This window comes from Monodelphis domestica, chromosome 1, assembly GCF_027887165.1.
Source record: "Monodelphis domestica isolate mMonDom1 chromosome 1, mMonDom1.pri, whole genome shotgun sequence".
Classification (NCBI taxonomy): Eukaryota; Metazoa; Chordata; class Mammalia; order Didelphimorphia; family Didelphidae; genus Monodelphis; species Monodelphis domestica.
This window is the reverse complement of record NC_077227.1, coordinates 11,512,018-11,536,648: the sequence shown is the minus strand read 5'-3', so window position 1 is coordinate 11,536,648 and position 24,631 is coordinate 11,512,018. Positions and strand designations below refer to the sequence as shown.

The window sequence follows — 24,631 nt, the reverse complement described above, 5'->3', positions numbered from 1 at the left end:
AGCACCAGACCAGCCCTGGGAGAGAGCATGCGCAGGATCGGAGTCAGCGGAGGCCTGGCCCCCCTCCTCACCGATCTCCTTCCCCTTTCCCCTCCCCCATAATTCCCCATTCCCTTTCCCACCAGACTCCTTCCTCCCCACCATTGCCTCTTTTTCCTTTCCTCCTCTTTATGTCTCCCTCCCCTCTCCTAAATTCTTCTAGCTCCAGCTCTTTTTCGGGCCCCAGTTCCCACTTTCACTCCGTGTCTGCCTTGCTCTCTTTCCCGAGCTAGTCAGGCGGTGATGTGGCAGAACTCTTTGTGCGCGGCGGCGGCGGGATACAGCGTGGGTTAAAAGTTGTCTGCGTTTTGAACGCAGCGGAAGGGGGGCGGGGCTCTGTTCTGTACCGCACTACGCCGCTTTCGCCGCCTGCTGAGAAGCTTGAAGTTCGGCTGGGTCCGGCTCGGCGCGCGGGGGTGGGGACTAAGTGTGAGGGCGGTACCTTAGTGAGGAGGCGGGGCGCCAGCAGCGCAGGGAGGAGCAGAGTCCAGGAACTTGGGGGCGGGGCCCGGCCCCGAAGTCCGACCCCAGGGGTGGTGCTGCAACGGGAGGGCGGGGTGTGGCGTCAGGAGGCGCAGAGCGCAGGCGCACGAGCTTGGAAACTGAGAGCAGGGCGGGTCCCGGGGGTGTGGCGTGTCGCCGAGTGGCACCGAGCGCAGGCGCACAGGCTCGGGGGTGGATCCGGGGGGCGGGCTCGAGGGGTGGGACCCTGCTTGGGGGGGGGCCGTGTCGCGGCGCAGGGCGGCGCACGGCGCAGGCGCAGGCGTGCGGGCCGGCCGCGGCTCCCTCCAGGGCGCGAGCTGCCTGGTGTCTCCCGTCGGAAGCTGCGGCCGCCGCGGCCATGATGGCAGCAGAGTGAGCTCCGATTCCGCCGCTGCAAGCCGCCCTGTGAGGCCCGGCCCGGCCAGCAAGGCGCCGCGAGGCGGGACGAGGCGGGTCGAGGCGGGACGAGGCGGGGCGAGGTGAAGCGAGGCGCGGCGAGGCGAGGCACGGCGGGGCGAGGCGAGGCGGCCCCGGCGGCGATGCGAGACGGCGGTGGCCGCGGCCCCGAGCCCCGCTCCGCGCCCCCGGCCCCGGCCCCGGCCTAGGCCGGCGCTCCCGCCGCGGGGCTCCGAGCGGCGGCAGCCCCGGCCCCCGAGCCCTCGTCCACCACGGCGGCGGCGGCCCCGGCGGCGCCCCCCCCCGGGCCTCGGGCCGCCGCGCCGGAGCCGCGCCTCGGCCTCGTCCTCCTTGTCGCTGTCGTCCTCGTCCGCCGCCGGGGCCGCGGCCGCCGGGCCCCACGCCCCTGGGGCAGTCTCCTGCAGCGCGGGCCGCGCCGCCTGATCGCCCGCCCGGGCCTGCCGCGGCTGCGGGCCCGGCCCCGGCCGCGCCGCGGGCCCCCGCGGGGCCCCGAGGAGCCGCGCCCGCCGCGCCCGCGCCCTCCGCCGGGCCCGCCGGGTCCGCCGCCGGGGCCGCCGCCGGGTCCGCCACCGCGCCTGCCGCGCCCGCAGCCTCCGCTCCAGCGGGCGCAGGCCCAGGCCCAGGCCCAGGCGCCGGGCCGCGCCGCGGGCAGAGGCCCAGGCCGGGCTCCCGGCTGCTGAGCAGGCCCCGCCGCCGCCCGCTCTCGCGCCCCTCGCCCCCTCGCCCCGCGGCTCCCAGACATGACAGCCATCATCAAGGAGATCGTGAGCAGAAACAAAAGGAGATACCAGGAGGATGGATTCGACTTGGACTTGACCTGTATCCTCCTGGTCGCCACCCCTCCCCCCGGGCCGGGGTCACGGCCGCCCCCGCCCGCTGCCCCCTCCAGTCCATTGTCCCAGCCCGGAGCTGGCTACCCCGGGTACTCACCTGCCTGCCTGCCTGTCCAACTTGGCCTAGGCCTCCCCCAGCCCCGGGCCAGCACAGCCCACGATTGCATCAGAATTCGGCCCGGGCTGGCCTCGAGAGATGCCTCGGCATGAGTAGGGGGCCCGGGTGGGTCCCTGATACCTCCCCTCCCAGGTCGGGCTCAGAATGACCGGGGCTGCAGGGTGGGCTGAGGCAGCGGCTTCTCCGAGGCTTTGTTAAAGAGGGCTTCGCTCCGGGATGGAGACGAGGAAGGAGCTGCCCGGTGGTGGCGGCCTATGTTCGTGTTTGGGGGGGGGGGGGGCCAGAATGGGAATGGAGCGTTCTGATCCCTGGGCCGTGCTCGCAGGGAGTCGGGGAGTCTTAGGTAGGAGCAGAAGGTCTCGGGGGCTGCTGATTTGGGTGTGCAACTGAAGTGAGGCCAGAAGTGTGGTTTGTTTGCAGGGGAGGAGAGGCAGCGGCCCCAGGCTGGACCGAGCTGCCCCGAGAGGCGTTGTTCGGACTCCGAATGCCCAGATTTAGCCGGGCAGTTTGTGCACTAGGAGAAACCGAGGAGTTTGGTCTCCACCTGGCTCTGGCAGGATCAGGTTAGCTAGGCCTTTGCGTTGAGAAGAGGGAGGCTCTCCAGCCCTTCCTGGCATCCCTGCAGCTTGGGTTCTGACCAAGCCTGAGAATTCTGTGCATTTCCCTTATTCGCTGTCTCGGGAATAGGAACTCCTTTCCACCAAGCAGAATCCTTTGGCCTGTTGGTAGCCGAGGCTTGTGATTGCCAGCGTTGAGTTATTATTGCAGTATTTCGGGCACAATAGGGGTTCCGTGTCGGCCGGAACCTTGGTGGTGTGGATGCCCAGTAGAGGGGCCGGAGGCACTTCCAGAAAAAGAGCTCGGCCTGCTTGCTTTTGACTGTCTGCGCCTCTTGCTAGCCCCTTTCCCCAGAAAGGCCGAAGGCAGCACCTGGGGCTGGATACATTTTAGCCAAATGTCCTTCCTCCCAGAGCTTCAGGAATTGGCAGCCTCACGGTAGGTAGAGAGGGGCACGTTTGGAGGAGGCTCCATTTCACTCTGGTGCCATTTGTGTGTGCTTTTATGAACACTTTATTTCCATTTTGATGCTAGTGAAGTGTAAGGCCGCCAGTGGCTTTGGTTTTGGGGAGGAGGGACTGTAGGAAATTACTAAACAAATGAAAAGCATCCATATTCCCAGGAAGTTAGAACTTCCTATTTCTAGAGTAGCTTTGGAAACAGAAGCATTGCATTGATTAAATGTCATAGAAACCCTTGAACTGGACAGCCCAGCCCAGCCCAGCCCAGGACAGGGCTTTCATTTGGTTATCTGAGAGCTCAGAAAAAATCTCCCTAAGTTGGTGGGCCTTTTGGATCATATTAAAAATGACTAAAATGTCAACTTTCAAATGGTGATCCATCTGCAAAATGGAGACTTGATATAAAGAATTCTGTCCCTCTGAATGATTTTAAAAATTATATGAAGAACGACAATTCATTTTGCAAATGAGCCACCAGGTTCTTGTGTGAGCAGTGAGATGTTATTCTTGGAGGTTGTGGGTAGTCAGGTACTTTTGTACAGCCTCTGTACATAAAATTAATGCACCTTAATCACCGCTAAAGTAGGATAGTTGAAGGAATTGCTGTTGTTCCCATCAGTTTTGACACACCAAACAAATGTGCTTGATTTCACTTTTAGTCAATCAACAAGCATTTCTGAGGCAGAACCCCCCCCCCCCCCCCCAAACACAAGAGTAGCTGACTGCCCTCAAGGATCTTATCTGCTTAGCATTTATAGTTTGGACTTGACTAGCTCTATTTCTGATTATTATGGGAAAGCACAAAATGAGAACTAGGGGAAGAAGGGATCACTCTATGGTTGTAGTAACCTAAAAAAGGGGGGGCTCTTAAGTTGAATCCATTTATGAAAATCTCTTTAAAAAATCCATTTTCAATTAAAAAGCATTTATGTTCTCAGTCTTACAACTCCACTATTGGGGGAGAAAAGAAAAAAGGAAAGCAAAAGCCTTTGTAATAAGTATGCAGTCAAACAAAATATGCCTGACTGACCTTGTCCAAAATTTTAGGGTGTCCCTCCTCCCACTGACAGGAGGTGGCTACCTTTTTTTATGATAGGACCTCTGAAATCATAGCTGAACAGTGCATTGATGAGAGCCCTTAAGTACAAGACATTATTAATGAAGCAATTTCTCATCACTTAAGGACAACTGAGGGTGGTTATGCATTTCAACCATTTTTGTTCTTTAACATTTTTGAGATCAAATTCACCCTAAGCAGGCCTGTAGGTTCTTCAGAGGTCTAAATTGGACTGTAGAGTTTAGCCTGGAGAATAAAGGCCCATTTGGAATATGCTGACTTAATGGTGGCATTTTAAGGCTTTATTTGCATCTCTTAAAGATCACCTCTAAGCAAGAACTCATATATTTTATAGACCACAGGAGGAATGACTTTGAAGTAAGTGTCAAACTAGTCTTTTTTTGTAATCTTTGACTACATAGCCTGCTGTAGTTATTGTTCCCATCTTTCCTCTTAATGATTTGGCCACCTAGTAACCTTTTATAATTACTTAACAAGTTTGGCCCCAGCAGCTTTATCCAAGAATAAAGAATTTAAGAAGTAGCTAATCTGTCATTTACTTTGTTACATTTTATAAAGGGGAAGTGAGTTTTGCTGCAATTCATTTCTAATTTTCTTATGTGACATTAGTGAAAAATGAATTTAGTTTTATTTATACTACATAAAGATTAATAAGTGATTAAAAATCATAATATATTGGGAAGGGATAGACCCAGTTTTAATGGTTAATCAATAGAAACACTTAACTTCACATTTTGCTATATATTGTATTTCTTTAAAAAACCTTTACTTTCCACCTTAGACTCAATACTGTGTATTGGTTCCAAGGTAGCAGAATGGTAAAGGCTAGGCAATGGGGGTTAAGTGATTGGGGGCTTGTCTAGGAAATGACTGAATACGAATTTGAACCCAGGACTTACCATTTATAAGCCTGGCCCTCAATCTACTGAGCCACCTAGCTGCCCCCATTTGTTATATTTTATTGTAAATTGACATATAATGCAAGATGAATTTTTTTTCCATGAAAGACTCGAGCCATTTCAGTGATTTGCTCTTGATTTTCAAGTAACCTCAGAAGGCCTTAAATTCCCTTTGTGTGTGTGTGTGTGTGTGTGTGTGTGTGTGCTTATTTTTTATATCCTCCACTTTTGGTTAATATACTTTTGATGAGAGAACTTTTTTCTTAGAAAGCAAATTCATAAGAGGTTTTGAACATGGGAGAGACCTAGGTGCTGGGAATTTCGGAAAGCTTCACAGCAGTGTGCCTCATTTCTATGTGAAAATGCCTGTTTTATGAAGACACCAATATTTCATATTGCATTTTTACTGTTTGAACTTTCCTCGGTATGGGCAAAAATGCAAAATTATTGTCTTAATTTTTATGGAAAGCAAAATTAGGTTAAAATTAATATTCAGTTTGTTTCTATTTCCTATGAATTTTTTGTGCCTTTGTGTGTAATTCTCTATCAGTGTCTCTGGTGGTCATTTTGGTCTAGAAAACATGTTGATGAAATCAAGTTATATAACATTTAAAATACTATGTAGGGGATTGGCTAAAAACCTTGTATAACTTGGCTGTGCAAACTAAGTAGCCTCACCTGTGTGCTCTTCACCTCCTCTTTCGGTGGAGTCTAGTAATGACTGATGCGCTAATGCTGCATCTCGTAGGGAGCTCCTGGCGTTGCGACCTTGTGGATGGTGGCAGGAAGGAGGAGCTGGTGCTCATGGCGGGTTGACGAAATGGTCCAAGTTGGTGAGAAGATGCTGATGGCTTTGGGCATTGGCTTTTCCCAGGGCTCTCTGGCTGCCACAGGTTCTCTTTCCTAGATGCCATCATGGGGAAGCTTTTATGCAGAGGGCCTTTCTTGGCCGATACACTGTATCTACAAGCAATAGTTGCTCAGGTTTTACAAAATACTTTTCAGTTTATAAAAAGTATATTGGAAAAGCAAATAAATGTATTGGACTTGACTCTCCGCCATTTCCCCAATTTTTACCTTTTCTCTCTTAGAGGCTAGAGAGCGACAGTTTGGCTCTTCTGAAATAATTTGTATTGGTTGTTGGTTTTTAAGAGCATCCTATTGGCTACATTTCAGCCTGAGGCCAATTGAACAAAGCCTGTATTTGGACTAGTGAGAGGAACTGGGTTTACTTGAGTCTAAAGGCCGAGTGACTGATCTCAGAATGCCACACAAAAGCAAAACTTTTTCATTCAGTAAGGCTGAACTGCCATCAGGTCAAAAACAGTGAGTGATGGGCTCTGCAAAGAGTGACTTTAGAGGGGTGGGAAAGATGGCTGCTTGTGGGCTTGTCTTATTAAGGGTAGTGACAGCCCAGGAATGATTATTCCCCTGAGGATTTGGTGCCTTCAGATAGGAAGGAAGATGTTTTTTCTAAATTCTGCTTTAGAATCCATCTGGTTTTTTAAAAAATGGTTAATCATGTGTAGTACAAAGCTAGCTAGTTCTATTTTTTTTTTAAACCCTTACCTTCCATCTTGGAGTCAATACTGTGTATTGGCTCCAAGGCAGAAGAGTGGTAAGGGCTAGGCCATGGGGGACAAGTGACTTGCCCAGGGTCACACAGCTGGGAAGTGTCTGAGGCCAGATTTGAACCCAGGACCTCCCGTCTCTAGGCCTGGCTCTCCATCCACTGAGCCACCCAGCTGCCCCCTAACTAGTTCTTTATAGCTAAGATACTCCTTAAATGTAAAAAAGTTTTAATGTTGTAAACTATACTTAAGGTATTAGAAGGATAGTTAATATAAATTAATTTCTTTGATTTAGAAAATGCTAAAATTTTAATTTCATTCCAGGTTATCTCTGTGATTAAAAAAAAAACATTGGCACGAAGCCAGAATTTTCACACATGTTAATAAATATTCCTTTTGTACTGGTGAGGTCATAGAACAGTTGGGCCTTATTGTTGCTCCATTACGCAGAAAGAGAGGAGAGAGGAAAGGAGAGAGAGAATCTATAGACATTTTTTTTTGGTTAAATGAATGATTTACACATGCCCTTTTCACTTATTCTACTGTAATGTGGACCCTACCTATATTGCTGCCATTGTAGAAATGTCTGATAACTAACTGATTTGGTGTCATATCCTTTCAATTTTTGAAATTCTAGGTTGTATTTAGTACCTTCAATAAACTTCAGTGATTGGGTGTAGTGGAAGTACTAAATACATTAATGGAGGAGGTAAACTGGAAGACTAGAAACTTTTTATTTCAAGAAAGTCTTTGGTTATTGTGAATGATAGCCATGTAATTCTTTAAATGAAAAAAAATTTTTGTATTAAGATAGTAAAAGATGTCAGAATCTAAACTTATTTTGTAGTTCTGTAGAGGTTTTTGTTTATGCACAGTCATGCTGATTGCAGGAGAAGTTTGACCTGTATCATTTGGGACTTCATTAATCTAGCAAGAGAATCTAAAATTTGGTAGGAAACTTTATCCTATAATTTTAATCTTCATTTTGTATTTTGGCATGTTTGCTAATAAAGCCTTGAAACTTAGAGATGGAAAGGAAGACCTCAAGATTCATCCTTGAGCAACAGTTTTCCTTCAAAGGTTATTTTTTTCATTTATCAAAGAAGTAATGGCAAGAGGGAGTCAGTTCTGCAGTTTTGTAGTGAGCATATACTTGAAGCTTTTAAGGAGTCATTTCTTATTGTTCTGTTAGTTGGGTACTGGTTTTCTTCTTTGAAGCTAGACCTATACTTTGTTGACTTGTTTCTTTAAGGCATAGAATTTGTAGAACTTTTTCTGATCCTCTAAGTACTTATGAGATTGTATGAATAATAGGCTACATTTTACATTCTGTGTCATAGAATTCTGTTGACCAATTGCTTGTCAAAGATCTGAGCTTCCCTTTGGAGTGAGAACAACTATTGGTTTTCCTGCCATTGGGGTTTAAATTGATTGACTATTATAAGAAGAATCTAAAGATGAAAATTTGACACTATTTTTGCTTCCTGGCTTGTCTATAAAGAGATACTAATAGAATTCCTTGGCTCCTCCCTTAGCTTAGTAAAAGTTGATGAAAAGTGATTAAAGGACCACAAAAGACAGTATTGGTTTTTTTTTTTTTGGCCTGACTTTCAATTTAAGGATGGATGTCATTTGCCTTGGTGGTAGTAAGGATTGTTGACTAATTTCATATGTGTAACATCTGTTATTTAATGAGAGTTGGATAAAATATGCAATTAATGGGTATGAAAGTAGAGGTGAAGGAGTTTGGTTATAAAGATAACCAATCTTTTTTGTGGCCAGGTACAATCTGAAGAGTTACAATAAAATCGGCTTTATGATTTCAGGTCATAAAAAGCATATTCTTGTTCTCTTCTCTCTTCTCTCTTCTCTTCTCTTCTCTTCTCTTCTCTTCTCTTCTCTTCTCTTCTCTTCTCTTCTCTTCTCTTCTCTTCTCTTCTCTTCTCTTCTCTTCTCTTCTCTTCTGTCTTGGAATCAATGCTATCTATGTATTGGCTTCAAGGCAGAAGAGTGGTAAGGACTAGGCCATGGGGGTTAAGTGACTTGCCCAGGGTCACATAGCCAGGAAGTATCTGAGGCTAGATTTGAACCTAGTACCTTCCATCTCTAGGCCTGGCTCTCAATCCACTGAGCTACCAGCTGCCCCCTATTCCTGCTTTTCTTAAAATTTTCAAGAATGGGTATCTTTTATTTTGGGATCATCTACATTTTCCTAATGTAACCCCTCCCCCCCTTATGTAACAAAGACTAAAAATTGAGGGGCAAAAACAATTAGCAAAACTAATTAAGCTTACAAGCTTATCATAGCCAATAGTGCGAGGAATGTGGTGGGGAGGAGATACTCTCCAGAGGTGGTCTGTGGCGCCATTTTGGTAGTTGGGGTCTTCTGTTCCTTTCTGTTTACATTGCAGCAGTCAGTGGATTTATTGTTTTCCAGGTTCTGCTCATTTCACGTTGCATCCGTTCATGAGTCTTCATGTTGTTCAGTCATATCTGGCCGATGCCGGAGTGATTTGCCATTTCCTTCTTTAGCTCATTTTTACAGATGAGGAAACTGGCAAACAGGGTTAAGCCAGGGTCACCCAGCTAGGAAATGTCTGAGGCTAGATTTGAACTCGGGGAGATGAGTCTTCCTGATTAGCCCCTGGGCCACCCACCTGTCCCGTAGTCATTGTTTCTTACCAGTAATACTCTATTAGTCGTGTATCCTAGTTTAGCCATCCCCCAATTGATGAACATCTACTTGGTTTCCAGTTTTTTGCTTCTTTACAAAGTGCTCTGCTTATTGGGGCCCTTTTGTCATCGAGCTCCTTGAGTAGGTGCTTCGCGGTGGAAGCTCTGGGTCAGTGTGGATGTTTTAGCCGCTTTTTCTTCATGATTTTCCAGAATGGTCAGACCCGTTTACAGATCTGCTAACTATGGGTTAATCTGCCCATTTTCCCACAATCCCTCATGATCCGCCTGCCCACCTTTTGTCATCATTGCCAGTTGTCCTAGATATGAAGCGAGACCCCAGGGTTCCTCTGATTTTCATTTCTCTTAAGACAGCTCAGGTGCTGTAGTTTGGCCTCTTTTGTAAAGCAAGCCTTGGCTCAATTCAGGGACCCAGGAGATAGAAGTTTTGAGGAAAGACATTGCCCTAGCCCTCCATGAGCTTTTAATTTGATAGGTGGACATGACAGAGCACATTCCCCCCCCCCCCCCCCCCCCCCCCAGATAAAACAGTCAAGGCAGCTGAGTGCCTAGAGGGCTGGACTGGGGTCAGGAATACCCGAGTGCTAGTTTGGCCTCTGACACTTGCTAGTCATGTGACTCTGGGAAAGTCACATCACCGGTTCACCCCGTTTTCCCCAACCATGTGATGGGGATAATAACAGCCCTGTTGAAGGGCTGCAGTGAGGACCAGATGAGTCGCTTGTAGTGTGCTTAAACTTGCATGTGGAGGAGGTGCTGAATAAGTGCTTATTCCCTTCCCCCTTGCTTACTGTGGAGGCTGGGAAGAGGAGGAGATCGGGCAAAAGTCTTCATGGGTGAGTGGATACTTGATCTGGGCTTGAAAGGATGAGTAAGAACTAAAATAAGGAGGGTGCTGGGAAGACTTTCTAGGCAGTGGCGTGGGAGAGTGAAGAGCAAATGTGGCTGGAAAATAGATTCCGGAAAAGTCCATAATGTGAGAGAATCCAGGGGAGAGAGGGCGCTTCTCCACTGGGTGCCTGATTCAAGGCTTTTCTACTTTCTTTTTTAAACTCTTACCTTCTGTCTTGGGATCAGTACTGTGTATTGATTGTTTCCTAGGGAGAAGAGCAGTTAAGGGCTAGGCAAAGGGGGTATGCCAACTGACTTACCTAGGGTCACACAGCTGGGAAGTGTCTGAGGCCAGATTTAATGGAATTTATTTTTTCCTTGGTAAGCAACTGATTATTAAAGAGTTTAAGCAGAGAAATAATCAGCCCTTTTGGGTGTGAAGAAGATTCATCTAATAGTATAAAAGGTCTAAGAAAGGTTAGAGTAGAAGAGAGGTGTTAGGAGGCTTGGGCAGTATTCCAGGAGCATGATAATGAAGGCCCCTTGTGAGGAAGGTGCACTGAGAATAGAAGGGAGCGGAATGACTGTTGGAGATGTTCCAAAGGTTGAACCTTCCATCCTTCTCCCCTCTCCTATCTAAAGATAAAGCCAAGATTTTGAATATGAGGTAGGCAAACTCCCAGAAAGCACACCTGCTTTGAGGGAAAGGCAGCTACTAAGATCAGTTTTGGACATGTTGAAGGTGAGACTGAGGCCTCCAGGCACTGATAAGGAGACATCTGGAAGATAATAGTCCTGGAGATCTAGACCTGAGAACTCACATCTGTGTAGAGGGCTTTGTTGAAATCCTGGGATTGAATAAGATTACTAAAGGGGAGATAATGTGGATAGAGAAGATTTTCCCTTAAGAAATTAGGAAGAAGAGCCAGGAAAAGTCCATCCGAGAAGCCTGGTCAGGGAATTGAGGTTGGAAACAGTGTCTGCTGTGAGTAGGGGTGACATGGTCAGGGCTGTGCTCTAGGAATGCCTCTTGGGGAGGGGAAAGTAGAGAAGAGAGAAGCCCTGGTTCTGCTGAGTTAGCCAGAGGAGCGATGATTGGAAGGGACCTTTGAGGTCCTTTGGTTCATCCCCTTCATTTTACCCCTAAGGAAACGGAAACCTAGGGAGATGAAAGCAGCCTGTCTGGGGTCAGTACAGGCCAGGCCAGAACTGATCTCAGGCTTTTCCCTTGAGATGTCTCTTCCTGAGCAATTCACAGTATCCTGAAATGAGAACTTTAATTTGGCACAGTGGCAAACTCTTGCTTTCTTTGTAAAAGGTTTTTCCTTTTTTTTCCCCTTGAGTATTGTGCTTAATCTCTCTATTTGAGCATAAGGCTCTCCAGTAGTGTAGTTAGTTGTGATCATTGTATGGAGGTACCAGAGTCTCCTCAGTAGGAATAAGGAAATTCTTAGGTAGGTTTAATCCCTTGGACTACAGATACACTGTTCATATTTGACTTGAGTGGATGATAGAATAATTAGCAGATTTCCCTTGTATTATGGGGTTGTTGAAGATGTCCCTTAATTTTATGCTGCTGGATGGATGCTTAAAGATGTGCACTTGTTCTTCTCTTAGGAGAGGCTGCAAATATTTACAAGTATTATTTACTGTAATTCAGAAGGAAATAGTCATATCATGCTGCTAGGGACCTTATTTGATTATTGCTTGATGGTCTTCGTGTGACTTGGGGAGTTGAGTTTCCTGGATGTGTCTTTCAGTGTCCTGTGAGTTCAGCCTGTCTGTCCCCAAGTTTAAATATATTGGGGAAATGCTTTTGGGTATGATTTTATGAAATATAGTGATCAGATTTTCTAAAGCCCAAATCAAGGAGAGAAAACTTTCCAAATGTCACTTTTATCACAGTTACTTCTGAGCCTTTTTCAAGTTGAGCAGGCATTTTTCTAAGAATTTGCCCTTCTGTTTGGACCTTTTTTTCCACCATTCTTAACTTTTGGCAAGGAATTATTTCCTTTGAAACTAGTTTTCTTTGGATATTTGTATATTGTTAAGTTTCATCATCATTTTGGCCTGAGATTTCATTGTCGCGTTCAGTTTCTTTTTTATTTCATCCCATGATAGGAATTGGATTATTGTACAATAGATTATGTCTTGAGAATTCCAGTTTTGTTGAATATGCTACTGCTGGTGTTCCCTTACAGGCCTTTTGGTCATATTTTTTTTTACCTTCTTTTAACCAATCATTATGGTTATGTTGGAGCTCTCCTTGGTTTACTCATTTCTTAAGGTGATTTAAAAATGTTCTTCTGAAGAATTCTCAAGGTAGTTTTGTTGCTCTTTGGGGGAGGTATTGGGTTGGGTCGATAGGCTTATCACCTGCCATCTTCCAGGAATCTTGTCTCATATGTTTTGAAAGAAAAAAGCTCAATTTTATATATCTTTGTCAGTGATGGTTAGGACTATCCTTGATTTCCCTCTATGTGATCATTGAGTTGGTGAATGAAAATTAATTTTCTTTACTAATGTTGTTGTTTCTTATTGTGGAGAATTTTTCTTGATGGTGAAAATGAAAACATTGAATAAGAGGATGTAGTTAACAAGTTTAAAATGTAAATAGTATAAAAGTATAAAATATCAAATTATGTTTCTAAAAACCTAATAGATTTATTAATTAATTATTTATTAATAGATTTGTTTTCTTTTTGAAGATTGGGAGTACATCTGGGCACCAAACATTATTATTTTGTTGTATGTATATTTTTTCAATCAATAGATAGCAAAGGTATAAATATTGTGAATTTGGAGGTGGGTAAAAATATATATTTTTTTACTTTAAAAGTTCACTCCCTTGAAAAGATTGTTCTAAGCCATGTGAGTTTGAGAATGAAACTGGCTATAATGGAGTTTATAGAATCAGGAAACTTAAGTGATTCACATGTTTTTCTTGTTGGTCTCTTAGGGCCATAAATATTTATTCAGTTGTGAATTCATTGATTTAGAATGTGCTGTTTAAATTAAAAAGTTAACTTGAAATTTTTAGAAGAATAATGGAGCTTTATTAAAATTTGGTCAATGTTGGAGGTGCCAAATGGTAGCTACCATATTTTGTTAGTTTCTTTTGTTTCTTAAGGACTGGAGATTTGGACTAGAAGATATCCTGGGTTCAGGTGGCCTGCTATGATAATAATTCACTTGATTTTGCAGGTTCCTTCTTTTTCTTAATTCATGTCCCTATTTTTTAAAAATAGCTGAGGGTACCTTTAAGTTAAAGGGAATATAACATTTGTACTACTGAATTTAGTGCTTCATGATGTAGACATCTGGGTTTATTGCAGATGTTACAAAACTAGGATTAGAAATCATTTGGTTAAAGTATATGATGATTTCCATTTTTTGTTTGAAAAGTGAATGTTATCATTTAGCACTATTAGTATTAAGGTATCAATGTCTTATTTTAGCATGAAAAAGTTGTTACATTTGAAGCTTTTGCTTTAAGAAATAGGGTTGGGGCAGCTGGGTGGCTCAGTGGATGGAGAGCCAGGACTAGAGATGAGAGGTCTTGGGTTCAAATGTGGCTTAGACCCTTCCTAGCTGTGTGATCCTGAGCAAAGTCACTGGACCCCCATGGCCTAGCCCTGACTGCTCTTCTGCCTTGGAATCACATAGATTGATTCTAAGACAGAAGGTAAGGGTTAAAAAGAAAATAGGGTTAAGATCATTTAATTATTGGAAGATGTTTGACTTTTACTGCAACTATTTTTGTTAAGCATAATAAGTGAGTTTCTTACTAAATTCTTCCTCCTGTGATTCCACATCTTTTCCTGTTCATTGACACTGGGTCCTCAGAAATCGGGAATGAGAAAGGAGCACAAGCTTCAGAAGGGCCAGTCTACAAGCAGACCAGGCTGTGCAGCCCATAGTTCTGCTGTCTAGGGGCAGCCTTGGGAAATTTGAAACCATTGACTCAGTCTTCCAGGGAGTTTTGATAAGCCTTGGAGGAGGGATGACTCACACTGAAGATGGGAAGCATTAGAATACTGAAAGTACTGGATAAATTATTGGAGACTTTTGCCTTTTTTCCTGACTCACTTGTAGAAAAGTAGCACCATGTTACTTAGCTTGAACCCAAATTTGATTTAAAAGGACGATGTATCTAAGGAAGAATAAAAAGAACCTTTTCTTTAGAAAAAAATCTGTTTATTACTAACTTACAATTTCTATACTCAAGCAATTCAAACAACTGATTACAATTCAGACCTGAAGTGACAAGGAATTTTCATTTTGTGTCCTTATTATCTCATTTCTTTTGTTTCTTCTTGAAGAGTGCTAGGTGGGTGCTTTGTGCGAGAGGTTATTGCTTTGACTGTCATACTTGGAAAGTGATGTGATCCTCTAGATGTTCACTTCTGCTGAGGTGATGTCGGCTATTCGGGAACCCGTGGTGTGCATTTGCACTGGGAGTGAGATCTTTCTTTTGCTTGAGGATATGTTGGCTGGTTTTACTTAAACCGATTTCCAAGATTTGTCATAAGGCAGATAACACTTGAGCTGTATCTCAGCTGTTCTTGCAGTACCTTGGCATTTGCTAAGTGAAAAATGCCGTTTCTTTTTGTTTTTTCTTGAAGTGTGGGCCATTAGCCGTGATTCGGACACTGACTATTGGCTTTTCTTTAACAGAATTGCTGTTACTAGCTTTCGTTCAAATATGAGTATACAGAAGAACTAGATAGAGCTAGGTCTTGGCCTTGTGATTTTATTGATAAAAGGGAGCTCTTGGTCCCTTTGTATGTCTATCTTCATACAGGACTTGATACAGGACTTGAACTCAGTCCTTCCTGGTTCCAGGGCTAGGCCTCTGTCGCTTAATATTTGAATAAGTCGTAGTCCTATTGTTGAGTGCTTCTGAACTTTGTATAATAGGAAACATGGTTGGGGGTGAGGGAATGAAAGACTGTTTAGAAAACGGAAAATGAAGAAACCGAGGCAGCATTTGTATTTGGGCTAAAGCCTTGACTACTGAGATTATTCGTGCCCCACGTCAGGGACAGTCACCATGATGGAAGGGAAAATAGCTAGACTTGGAGTCCGGAATCTTGGGTTTTAGTCTAGGTTCCACCAAGCCATGTGATAGTGGTCAGACCACAGAAGAGGTGGAAAGGCCTCCAAGGCTGCCATCTTTTCACCCAACATGTAACTGAACAAGAGTCCCTTCTGCAGCAACTCCAAGAAATCATCCTACCTTGAGTAAAGGGAAGCCTCTCCCATGTAAGGGAGACCATGCCCCCGTGGGAAAGCTCTAATTGTGATACATCTCTGCAAATTTCCCTCATTGTCCAGAGGGCCTGCCTTCTGGGGCCAAATCATACCTCTTTTCCTTTCTCACCTTCTATCCCTTTCCCAAACCTTGTTGCCTCCAGGCTACGTCCCCCCATGCTGGCCAAAGGAGTTGGAAAAACTTGAGTTCAAATGGTTTACATTCTCTCAGCCTCAATTTCTTGATCTGTAAAAGGGGGATAATGATAGCAGCTTGCCTGAAAGGGTTATTGTGAGGTTCAGATTTGATAAATGCATACCCAAAGTGCCTGGCAGTACTTAAGGTGTTCTAAAATGTTAACTTTTGTGGCTAACTCTTGACATGGACTCATGGCCTGTTAGCATCCTGTTTGGCCTTCTGGGAACACTCCAGTTTATCATGGTTCTTAAATGTAGGAGCCTGAACAGAATATGTTATACTCTAGTCACGACTTTCCTGAGTCTGGTGTTTTTTTTTTTCCCTGTAAAATGAACAGCATAATAGCTCAGTATTTTACCTGAAGGGGTTGTTGGGAGGGAAAGGTTTGTAAGCACCAAGTGATTTGAGTGATTGACTGGGGCCCTCTCTGTGTCTTTGTTCAGAGTAGGTCAAGGTGAGTAAGTGGGGTTTGAATCCTTGCTAGGTTCTGAGCCTGTGGGAATAATCATGGACAACGGAGGGAGGAGGGTGATGGGCCTCTAGTGGGTGACCTTCAGAAATGGCAGATACTTTCAGTGAGTGGTGATGGGGGTGCTGAAAGGACTCTGGAAGCAGGATTGGGAATGGCATTGGCAGGCTGTGTTTGAAAAGGCTGAAGGATCCCTGGTGGAGTTGGAATTCTTGTCTTCTCTCCCTGTAGCTTCTCTTCTCCCCACCAAGACTTCAATTTCTAGAAGCTGGTGTCTTCTCTAGAGCTTCACTCCACCCCAAATATTCTTCAGAGACCCCTATTTGCCTTTGAATCAAGTTCAGATTCCTTTGCCTGACATTCAAGGCTCTTCGCTGTCTGGCCCTTAGCTTTGCAGCTTCATCTCCCATTGCTCTACTCTGGTCAGATTGGACAACTCCTCACTCCTTCCCCCTGAACTCCCCTGACCATTCCTGCTGCTCCTTGCTATCCTTTGTTTCTTTCATTTCTAGCAGACCGTTAAACCCAAACATCAATGTTACCTCCTCACGAAGCTTTTTCCAGCTGCCCCCCTTTTCCCTCCCATTAGAAATTTGCTTTGTATGTCTTCTTTACATTAAAGATGTACAAAACACATTTCATTCATTGTCTTTTATTCCCTTTTTTCTCATTTTATTTTATATGCAGCTTAATGCATTTTCTTCTAGTCTTCCTATTTGTGTTTATAGCTGCCCTACCTACTGGACCAGACACAGGGCCTCTCAGGTTGTAATAGGTCTTGCCTGTTTAGCCCCCTTCCGGTCATCCTTTACTTACCCTCTCGCCCCCGACCAATCAGTTGCTTGTTGGTTCTACCTTTGTAACATCTCTCATTCTTTCCTCTGACCCTGGCACCACCCTGGGCCATGTCTTCAAGACTTCACACTTTGCCTCAGGTCTCTTCCTTTCCTGATCCATAATCTACTCAGCTGTCAGTTTGATTTTCCTAAAATCCCGGGCTGGTCATATCATTCTCTTCTTTAATAAACTCCTTTTATTATGTCCAGGATCAAAGATGAAATCCTCTGTCTGAACTGCTGCCTTTTATAGCCTTCACAGACCCCTTTCTGCCTTCCTTCCCAGACTTCTTAAACTTGTCCTTGGCATTTGTTAAGCAACCCAGGAACTGATGTATCTATTTCTCTACCTTGAATCCTTTAAAAAAAAATCGCCCTCATACTTAGACTGCAGCTTGGATCACATACACCCCGGAATACTGGAAACAACGAGAACAAAAATATTTTGTAGCCACGATATAATGTCTTCATTAAATGTAAATATACAACATGATCTTGATTTTATTGTATTAAAGCTCAATGCAGAATGAAATAAGCTAATATGTTCTTGAGGTTTTTCATGCCAAATATTTTGTTTTCTAGGTAAGATGTTTAGAAAAAAGTTCTTACAATATGCATTTGTAGAAAAATCAAGCTTTCAGCTCTTATAAACTTTATATTAGAAATTCAGGACATAATCAGTCTGTATTACAAAAACAAAGAAAAAATTCTCTGCCCAGGAAGATTCAGTGCTAATTTTTTTCATAGCTTTGTTCTTTTGCTCCTGCTCTTTGGACCAAAGCTGCCTTCTCCTTTCACCACTGTAGAGTTTGTAGAGTATAGAATTTAGAGGCATTAGGTTGGTCGCCTAATCAGATAGCAGGCCTAGAATCTAATATTTTGGTTAGCTAGTTTGGATACCAGTGAATAAGACATGGCGTTTATTTCAGAGAAAAAATATTTTAAAAGCACCAGCTGAGCCCTCTTCTAATTCTAGATACTTTTCAGCAGGCCTGGGCTGGCTGAGTCTAAGAAACAAGATGCTTTTTGTTGTCCTTGGTTGGAAAGTCATTTCCTTAGAAAACCCTGGACCTAACATGGAGGGAGGTTCAGTGTATTGAAGTCAGTGCAGTTCAGCTCATTGCTGATGCAGGTGGTGATGCTGATGGTCATGAAAACAGTGATGTAAGTAAGCTAGAGCTGTCTTTGGATTCATTTGGCCATGGTGATAAATCCTGGCTGTTTTGTAGTGTAAGCTAGAAACCATAAGGGTTTGGTTTCTGTTTCTTTCTTTCTTTCTTCCTTTCTTTTTTTTAACAGTAGCACCGTTCTGAAACAGGAAACCATTCTTATCATATTCGTCCAGAGACCTAGGAAGAGGGTAATTATTGGGTATACTCGTTAAAAACCAGTTAGTTGGGCAACTCAGATGCAGTGTGAGCAGTTGGAGTTACATTATTCCATAATTAACCAATGCCTGCTGTAAAAAAAAGAAATAAAAAAGGCAGTTGAAGGAAACTAGGAGAAGGGTGTTAAGTATTAAGACCAGTAGGTTAAGGCTTTTGGCATTTTCAGTCACCTGCCTAACTACTTTTTTATAGGCCTAACTTGTTTTAGCTTTTATTTTCTTAAATACATTGAATACAGTCTGCCTTTGTTGTCCTTAAAAATGTGCTGGAGATGTCAAAGGCCACTTGATTGCCTAATGATTAGGTAGTTGATATTTTGATGAAGAGTGGGGGGCCCATGCCATGTGCAGATCCAAACCTCTCCAGGTAGTAATAGTTTTATCGATTCCTTTGGCCAGAACGCCTCATTCCCAAGGGCAGTCCAGTCAGGCTGTAGTCCTAGCGAGGCTGGTTCTTAGATCTGCCTGCTGTCAGCTGGTGTGTACTTGAAGCCTTTCCAGCTTGATAGTATCTGTCAGCTGTGGCCATCAGGTCAGAGCTTTAGAAAACCCAGCATCATCTCCATAATGAGTCATTGAAGGAAGACTTTAGTAGCAGCAATAGCAATGACATATACTTTTCAGGGTGTGAATTTTTATACTTTGCAATATATTTAAAATCCAGTGGTACCTTGACACACGAGTTTAATTCGTTCCGTGGCCAAGCTCCTAACTCAATTTGCTTGTGTGTCAAATTGAATTTCCCCATTTAAATGAATGGAAATGCAATGAATCTGTTCTGGCCCCCCAAAACACATGGATTTTATTTTAACAAACAATTTTATTTACAGAATTTTATCCAACAAATAAATATATTTCTAGATAATAAGAAAGAATGTAAAGAAACAAACTTGCTTATGAAATGTTATTTACCTTCAAGGTCAGGTGAAGATGCTGGCAGAGATTTTCATTTCCTTCGCTATTGCTTAACGGAACTTACTCTCTACACATCACACTGCATTTAAATGCAAAATTGACCTTACATGCTACTTTTGATATGTAGCTTTATTGCTAAACTTAATTGCTATTTTTTTTACTTAATTAGCATCATTTTCTTCATTGAATTTTGGCTGTTTTGCCACACTTCCCTTGATTTCACTTAGAGGCCATTTCAACAACAACCTTTCCATGGAAGTTTGTTTCTTCCTTCCTTTCAGAACGTTTCGATAATGTGTGAAACAACTGTTGTCATACAGCTCCAGTGCATGACCTGTTGCAACTTTTTCTGTTTCTTTTTTTCTGTTTTTTTTTAAATAAACTTTTCAATAAACTCCTCAACATAAATCCTCAACATTTCCTTAATCTTGCTTGTACTGATTACCTCATCCACCTTGGGCTCCTCCCCACTAATTTCTTGCAAAACCTCTATGCTGCTAGCCTAGTGGAGGGTGGCCGAAGCTCATGATTCAACTATCTGCTAATGACTTAAAGCAAAAAATCCTGATCGCGACAGCTCATATCTTGTGATTTAAGGCACTCATATATCAAGGTACCACTGAATATTAAAATTTTTACTTAGTTTGTTAATATGAAGAGGTGGTTTTGGGGCTACCTTTGAAGAATTTTAAGTATTAGTATATTGAGCGGTCTTGAGTGTAAAAAAGAAGAAAACCACCTTGGAGCCCAATTTGAACCTTTTTAATGCCAAGAAAGCAGACAGGTGGCATGGGTCTAAGGCCTCTTTCCTATGGGGGAGCAAAAACGAAGGAGCTATGATATTGGAAGGAGACAAATGAGCCTCTTTTTGGTTTGGTGCGAAGTGTGGAGATTAAGAGTGAGGAAAGCTTACCTTTGTGCTAAAGTGCCGTGCTTCTTTGCCAGCATCATCTTCTTTTTCAGAGTGGTTCCAGTAGAAATGGTCCTCAGAGAGATTGCTATCGTATTGGTATTTTCTAATGTTCTCCCCAGGTAGATATAATAATGGCTTTATTGTAGCTGAATAAGAGTGTTAAGATACAGTCTGATGACGGAAAGGGCTGATATGTAGAAGCTTCTTGCTGGTTTCAGGTCATTTTGATTTCTTCTAATAGTTCTCCCCCCCCCCCCCCCCAATCCTCCTCTAATTTCTTCATTTCACCTAAGCTTAAAAGAGAATTTGGGATAGTAAGGCTCATTAAAAATATTGTTCTTAATTTTTTATGGCAGCAGTTGACTCCATGAGAATGGTCTGGGACAGTGGAATTCCATTCCATTCATGGACCACAAATAGTTTGGACAATCTCTAATTGATGGATATTTGCTTTGTTTCTAATTCTTAGCTATCATAAAAAGGGCTGCTGAGAAGGTTTTGCAATTATATAGGGACTTTTTTCTTGGTTTTCTCGGAGGTGTAAGCTAGTAAGAGAGTTTCTGACTCAAAGGGGATGGACATTTTAATCAATTGATTTGTACAATCCCAAATTGCTTTCCAAAATGCTTGCATCATAGCTCTACTCACTGTGTATTAGTGTGCTTATTCATACCGTACTCCTTTCACTGACTGTTGCCATTTTTTCATTTTTGCCACTTGGCAGGGTATGAGGTAAAACCTCAGGGTTCTTTTAATGTGCATTTCTTTTATTAGTGATTAAAAGCATTTTTTGATGTGACTGTGATACTTGACTATTCTTTTGAGAACTGTTTGTTCATATCTTTTGACCATTTATTTAATGGGTTGGCAGAGAAATTTGACCCAAAGCTTTTTTTCCCATTTGACCACTTCCCTTCATATCTTGGTTGCATTAATGTTGTCTATGCAGAAGTTTTTCGTTTTCAGGCATTTGGGGTCATCTATTTTATAAAGCCTTCCATTTCTGTGCACAAATCCACATTACTTTGGTTTGATTTTCTTTTTTAAACAAACATGGCTGAATTTACATGAGTGTCATTCATGAAAGTCTTTTGATTCCATTCTTGGCTTTCAGCTACTTCATAGGCCTCATTTTGAGGTAAACCGCTTCTGTTCCCATTTTTCAAATCCAGTGAGTTGTACCTGTTGTCGCCCTTTACTCTTGCTTGGTGAGATGATGTCTGCTTTTTACAAAAGTTTGTAGGTTTTTGACCTGTTGGGCATGTGCTTATACAAAGAATGCCCATCAATCCTCGTTCTCCTTTTTCACTAAGAGGTATTTATCTTTTTGTGGCAGCCCGATAGTGATGGATCCTGGGTTTCATTAATATTGTATGGGATTGGTTGGCATGTTTTATTATTGTCATCATTGCCTCATCTTTTTTTTTGGATCAGGTTCAGATAGAAATGGTTTTGAGGCAAGTTGCTTGCCTGCCGTGATTCCTTTATATTTGATCAGTGTTCATTGAGCCAGCACACAGGTGGATAGAAGAACAAATTTTTGGAGTTGAATAAAAGTATAAAGTGTGGGGTTGGCCATGGAGGTCCCCATCAGCTTTTTAGATTTGTGATCCTGTGAGAACATATGCTCATCTTCTGTGTGCTGTAGCCAAGAAGCGTGGAGTAAGCATCTCCTGTGATGCCAGACTCTGTGCAAGTAAGTTAGACAGGATTCCTGGGAGCTGGTCAGCAGAGGGAAGGTGGCCACAGCTGAACTCCAGGAGCAGACCGAATAGCACGAATGGATGTGTGCCTCATTGGTGTCCAAGTGATTTTTATCTTTTTGCCTAATCTTGAATCATTTTTCTCACACTTTGGCAACTCTGTTGCGTAAAGATTTGAATATTTGATATGGAGACAGTATCTATTAAAAATGTAGTTCTTAAGTTTTAAGAATCATTGTAAGGGAGACAACTAGATGAGACAGTAGACTGAGAACCAGGCCTAGAGGGCCCGAGTTCAAATGCGGCCTCAGATATTTCCTAGCCGTGTGACTTTGAGGAAGTCGTTTAACCCCCCAGTGCCTTGCCCTGGCACCAATACACGGTATTGATTCTAAGAAGGAAGGCTAAGGGTTTATTGGGGGAAAAAAATCAGTGTTAGGTTCAGCTAATGCTGGATGACAGTTTGCATTCAGTATAAAGACCATAAAGGAAAATAAGTAATTTATGCACCTAACTAATGTCATTTCTATTATTGCAACTAGTATTGCCTTAATGTTGTTACCTTAAAATTATATCTCATAGAGTAATTTTATATCGCAGAAAGCATGCAAGGTAGGTATTACAAGAGTTTATGTAATCAATTAAGTTTTGAGACGGACACATCATTAAAAAAACATCGAAGTGCTCTCCCATTCGGTAGCCCGAGAAGCGTATATAGTAGGCCCATTTCAGTGATGGAGGAACGGAGACTGAGGTGAAAGCAGCCAAGTCATGGCTTTTCCAAGGTTCCACAGCTGGGCAGTCGAGGTCAGGCATTGGGTCTTGAATTCCATTGTTCTCTTGGGCTTTAGAAGCACTTCAATTCTTTATGCAAAGGGCTGTTATCAGGGCAAGAAAATCTCCTGCCTCTCATTTTAGAGCTGATGGTAGATACTGAATTCAGAACCAATGATTGCCAGACTTCTTAATTGTCCCAATCCAGACAAACGTGGGATAGATGAGATGGCACCGTAAGAAGTAGCCAGTCTGTGAAGACCAAACAGTTGCATGAGAAGCATGATATGATCGTCCATCTTTTCTTGGAGATCCACGCCTGCATTTTAAACTGGGACAAAGAAGCAACATAAATGAGAATTTCTGTTGCTACCCTGCCAGCACCTATTGTCTGTCCAGAGAGCCTTCCTTCTGAGATGCCCCCAGCTGGAAGTAAACGTGTTAGGCCTCTTTACAGGGTTGACTCCTTCTCTTTTGTACTTGCTAACATTTCCATTACATTTATCTGTGCTTTTGGCTGATTTGCCATCTTGGATGAAGAGCTTCCAGAGGGCAGGGATCATGGCCAGGCCTATTTAACATTGTCCCCTGATGAAGTATTAATAATGCTCAGTTCAGTGGCGTATTTGGGTTGCCAGAGTGTTTTCATCCCACTAAGGAGGTCGTGAACATATTCTCCTTTTCTAGATGAGGAAACCAAGGCACAGACAGTTGGGTGATCGATCTGTCCGTTGTTGACACAGCCAGTGTCATGGCCGTCTAGGTCGGCCGCTCGCCATCTCTCCTGCTGCCTCTTATGTGGTAAGGAGGCAGCGATACGTGTCGGAGTGCTGTCTGGCGTTGGGCTTTCTTCAACCCCTCGGTCTGTCTTGAGCTTGAAGAAACTGCCTTTCTGACTGGCTGTGGAGTGCCCGCCTTGTTGTCGGAGAGAAGAAGGAAGACCTAGACTCGTCTGGTACTCGGAGCTCCTCCCCCAATTGATTTTAGATCCTGATTGTTGGCAGAGTTGTTTCCTGTGTAAATCTTATGTTAAGTAATGGGCTACGCCATTCATTAAATAGTAAAAGCCATAGTATGGGGTGCTTTACCAACTGGCAATAGTTAGGAGCCAACATTTATTCTCCCTCAATGCAGATCTTCAGTAGGATCACCGTTCCTGATCAGTGACTCAGTATCGTGCGCTTTGAAAGAGGCTTGCCCACTTCACCCCACTGTTTATATCTGAATCTGTCTCCTGCCTCCCTAATGTTGAGGATTTTCCAGAGCTTTGCCCTAGGGTCTCTTCTCTTTCTATAGAATCTCTTAAGTGCTTGTTTGCCTTTGTGCCCTCATAGCTCCATGAGTATTGTCAGATCTCAGTTTCCATCCCTGATTTCCCTTTGGGGCTCCAACACATTGCTAACAACATTCCCCCAGATCTAACTGGATGGTCTTTTGGCTGTGCTGTCCCCCTCCCTCCCACCTCCACATGAGAACAGCATAGTATATAGTGACGAGATCACTGGCTTTGATCACTGGCTTCATACATCTGCTGACTCTTTTTACCTACCTGACCTGGGACAAGTCACTTAACATTACTGGGCCTCAGTTTTTTCCTCTTTGAAATGAGCTGTTGGACCTGATGGATGGCCCCTGAGATCCACTCCAGGCTAGGTCACACTCCACTCTTCCCTGTGGAAATGATGGGCGGTGGTATCCGTATCTTCTTCAGCTTTCTGAGGGTAGGAAAAAGTTGGGAAGCAAGAAACATTTTTATAGAGCACCTACTGTGTGCCAGGCTCTGTGCCTGGCCCTTTACAGAATTTTGTATGATTCTCACAGCAACTCTCTGAGGGGAAGTACTGTCATTGTATAGTGGGAAAGATTGAGGTAGATGTTAAAGGACTTTGTTCAGGTTACAGAGCTAATAGGCATGTATCTGAGGTCAAACTTGAACTCAGAACTTCCTGACCCAGACCGAGGGGTTTTTTTTATAGCCCACCTAGCTGTAACAGGTTCAGTTTTTTTGTTTTATCCTTTATAGCTCAGCACTCAGAATATACTTCACAGATGTTTGAATTGAATTAGAAGCATATAAGAGATTACTTTTTAAAAATGAGGAAATTGGAAAGTACACATTATATTAGTTTTCAGATATAGAGATGGAAACGAAAATATCAGAGAACTTCTAGAACTTAAGTCCTGCCATTGGGTAACTTGC

At 43.5% G+C, this 24,631-nt stretch overlaps 1 protein-coding gene across 1 annotated transcript in view; it reads left to right on the top strand.

The window, feature by feature from the left end:
* Positions 1-1,515: 1,515 nt before the first annotated feature.
* The window catches only part of PTEN (phosphatase and tensin homolog), an 81,276-nt gene continuing 58,160 nt past the window's right edge, over positions 1,516-24,631 (top strand). Inside the window, exon 1 of the mRNA XM_001363246.5 lies at positions 1,516-1,758. Coding sequence (XP_001363283.1) covers positions 1,680-1,758 — 79 coding nt within the window. The 5' untranslated portion in view covers positions 1,516-1,679. The remainder of the gene's footprint in view (positions 1,759-24,631) is intronic.